Source organism: Misgurnus anguillicaudatus, chromosome 4 (genome assembly GCF_027580225.2).
Source record: "Misgurnus anguillicaudatus chromosome 4, ASM2758022v2, whole genome shotgun sequence".
In the NCBI taxonomy this organism is placed as follows: domain Eukaryota; kingdom Metazoa; phylum Chordata; class Actinopteri; order Cypriniformes; family Cobitidae; genus Misgurnus; species Misgurnus anguillicaudatus.
This window is the reverse complement of record NC_073340.2, coordinates 28,445,142-28,447,995: the sequence shown is the minus strand read 5'-3', so window position 1 is coordinate 28,447,995 and position 2,854 is coordinate 28,445,142. Positions and strand designations below refer to the sequence as shown.

The window sequence follows — 2,854 nt, the reverse complement described above, 5'->3', positions numbered from 1 at the left end:
AAAGAAATGCAGCTGATATTGCTTCAGGAACATTAGAAACACAAAACTGTCAGACAGAGAAAGACAACACGCACTGGTTCTTGCTCTGGAACCTCTGGCAGTTCTTCACCAGGAACATCAGGAAGTTCAAGGTCAGCTTCTTCCTAAAAACACACACAAAATGCACCTGTTCTAACACAACATCATTTACAAGGGTTGTCAGGCTACATTAATATCAGTCAAACTTCCAAGGTCACACGCACCTGAGTAATGGCCTCCAGCTCCGCTAGAACAGCATCCTCATCCTCCTGGGTCAGAGATCCCGCTAACATGTCATCAATTTGCTGCAAAGAAAAATAACAACAAACAACCATTATTTGCCTTTATCCTGTGGAATTGTATGTGCGGATGAATCATCCGATTACCAAATCTGATATTCTTATATCGAAATTGTCTTTTAAATGCTGATCATTAAAGTAAAAGTTACCTTCTGATACTCGATAGCATCATGTGTTTCATCCATGATCCTCTCCACCTCTTCTATGGAAAACAACTGGTCAAAGGAAAAGAAGAAAACTTTAGTATCTTACTGGCTGCAGTATTCGGTCCAAACTAAATCAGTAACAAGGTTCTTGGTTCAAGATTCTTGAGATTATATAAATAAAACACAGCAATTGAGTAATTAGATTGGAACTAACCATTATATAATCAAGAATGCTGACTAATAATATTAACCAGTAATGTTTTTCTTCTCATTTTTACCTCATGCATTTTCTTCAGGCAATCATTGCCAACTTTCAGTCCTTCGATGACTTTAATCTCTATTTGTGCAAATTCGATATCTTGTACCTGTAAAACAAAAGTGTGTCTGGATGTAAATAACAGTACATTCGGAATGGACTATAAATAGCCTGTGCAAAGGCAAGAAAACCATGGGGAAATGACACATGAAAGTGTTTCTAATTGCATTAAAGTATGTATTACAAAACTGATTACAACATGTCAACAGTTTCACATCAGGTATACATTCAAATCTCATATGCTCATAGCAAGATCGGTTTATTTACCATCCGCTCCAAATTGCTTATCTGGTTTTCCGTCTTGTCCAGCAACTGTTCCTGGTAGCGTTTCTTCTTCAAGAGCAGGAGTGCTTTACTAAACAAACACACACAAAAAAACATATATTTTAAACTTTAATTGAATAGCAAAAATATAAGTGTAGGATGTCTTTGAGAAAACAATTATTTCTATGTGGCTTTTATTTTGAAGTACAGAATTAAAAGATTCTGTATTCAATGAGAACTAGGCATCCTGGTTCTACAGGTTACATGAGTTACATGATCTATGGACCGGTCGTCGTAACTCACTCTTTCTTTCCATTTTTCAACAGCTGTTTGGCCAGCTCTCTCTCCTTCTCCAACTGTAGGGTGATCTTTTTCTGATACTGTTTCAGTCTATCTCTCTGCTGCTTCAGTTGCTGTTCACACACACACACACACACACAAAAATAATGCACAGAAATGAAATAAAGGATATGGACGGTCATGCTCCTATGGAAAAGTTATTTACTGAGCTGGACAGGCGTGATACACATTAAAGGAAAGCTTAATTACAGTATCAGTTTTGCTTTGGTGTCAATCTGTCTTGAAAATGTAGGGGCTTAATTGACAACATTAACCACAAAAACAACAGCAAACAACACTACTACCATGACATGTCATGCCAACAACCAAGTCGAATAAACTACATCATTTACCAATATATAAAATTGTATGACGACTGGGTTTTGTAAACACCATGACATCTGAATAACACCACCCCTCTTATAGCCAAACCACGCAATTATACATAACATTTAGTTTAAATTTGGATATTTTTATTAAAGATATTGGTTTAAAGGGGTTAAAAACCTGAATATAACCTGTCAACTTACATCAGAATGACTAGCCGTTTAGCCAGTGTCTAACTTACCAGCACAGCTTTGTCCTGCTCGGTTATCCGAGTTACTTTCTTTTTCCCGAAAAGATTTCCCATTTCGATTCCGCATCCCCGCCACTATCTGTCCAGACAGAGACGGTGTTTCTTAAATTAAAAAATATGGTAATTTCACAGGCCTAGTATCTATCGATCCATTACAGAAAAACAACGAGGGCTGAGCCCGAGCCGGCCTACCGGAAATGTTGTACTTCAAAATAAAAGCCACATAAAAAAATAGAAGAAGAAATCACAGACTTAAATTCTTTCAGTGTTGTTTAGAAACGTGGTATCTGTTTTCTAAGTAATAATACAAATGTTATTAAAATTAATATACAATTCAATTATTATAGGTGTATATTATTTTAATAATAGGTGTTCCAAATGCTGTTAAACTAGATAAGAAGCTTACAATATAAATAGGATTATAAAACGAGAACCTCACAGATACGAATACACCAAAATATCTTTACTGGTTTAACAGTTAAATTTAAATCATTATAGATTTATTCTTAATAGCACCACCACATGGATTCAAGGTACACATCAACTGCTTATTGACTATTCAGAAGTCTACTTGAATGAGGTTTATTTACTCTAAACCCACTTTTTAATAAGTTTTTATTTTTAAGTTATTTTCTATTTAACTATACATATGGTACATACAAAAGTACCTATAACCAGAAAGAAAAAAATAAGTTAATATTTTGTAAATAATTATAATTTATATTATAATAATTATAATTTATAGTTATTATTTGTAAATAGATTATAAGTAAATAATTATACCTAAATAAAATATACATTTAAGATTTTAATCACCGTTAAAATGCAACAGTTCCTCAAATGCAACATTTTAGCATTTGGCCATGTCATGTCACTACAGAAGCGGATGTGGACG

The 2,854-nt window shown here is 34.3% G+C and overlaps 1 protein-coding gene across 1 annotated transcript; it reads right to left on the bottom strand.

Moving 5' to 3' along the window:
- On the bottom strand, positions 1 to 2,155 carry chmp6b (charged multivesicular body protein 6b). The gene is made up of 7 exons (XM_055175615.2): positions 1,951 to 2,155; positions 1,347 to 1,456; positions 1,047 to 1,134; positions 742 to 828; positions 467 to 532; positions 243 to 323; positions 1 to 143 (listed from the first exon to the last, which is right to left on the bottom strand). Exons 1-7 carry the CDS (start codon positions 2,011 to 2,013, stop codon positions 33 to 35), a joined length of 606 nt encoding a protein of 201 aa, XP_055031590.2. The 5' UTR covers positions 2,014 to 2,155; the 3' UTR covers positions 1 to 32.
- Between the last annotated feature and the right edge of the window lie 699 nt (positions 2,156 to 2,854).

Coding starts and splice junctions, on each gene's coding strand:
- chmp6b (XM_055175615.2), bottom strand. CDS start 2,013: ATGGGAAATCTTTTCGGGAAAAAGAAAGTAACTCGGATAACCGAGCAG. Junction 1,135..1,346: donor TTGAAAAATGGAAAGAAAGA/GTGAGTTACGAC, acceptor GTGTTTGTTTAG/TAAAGCACTCCTGCTCTTGA. Junction 829..1,046: donor TAAGCAATTTGGAGCGGATG/GTAAATAAACCG, acceptor TTTGTTTTACAG/GTACAAGATATCGAATTTGC.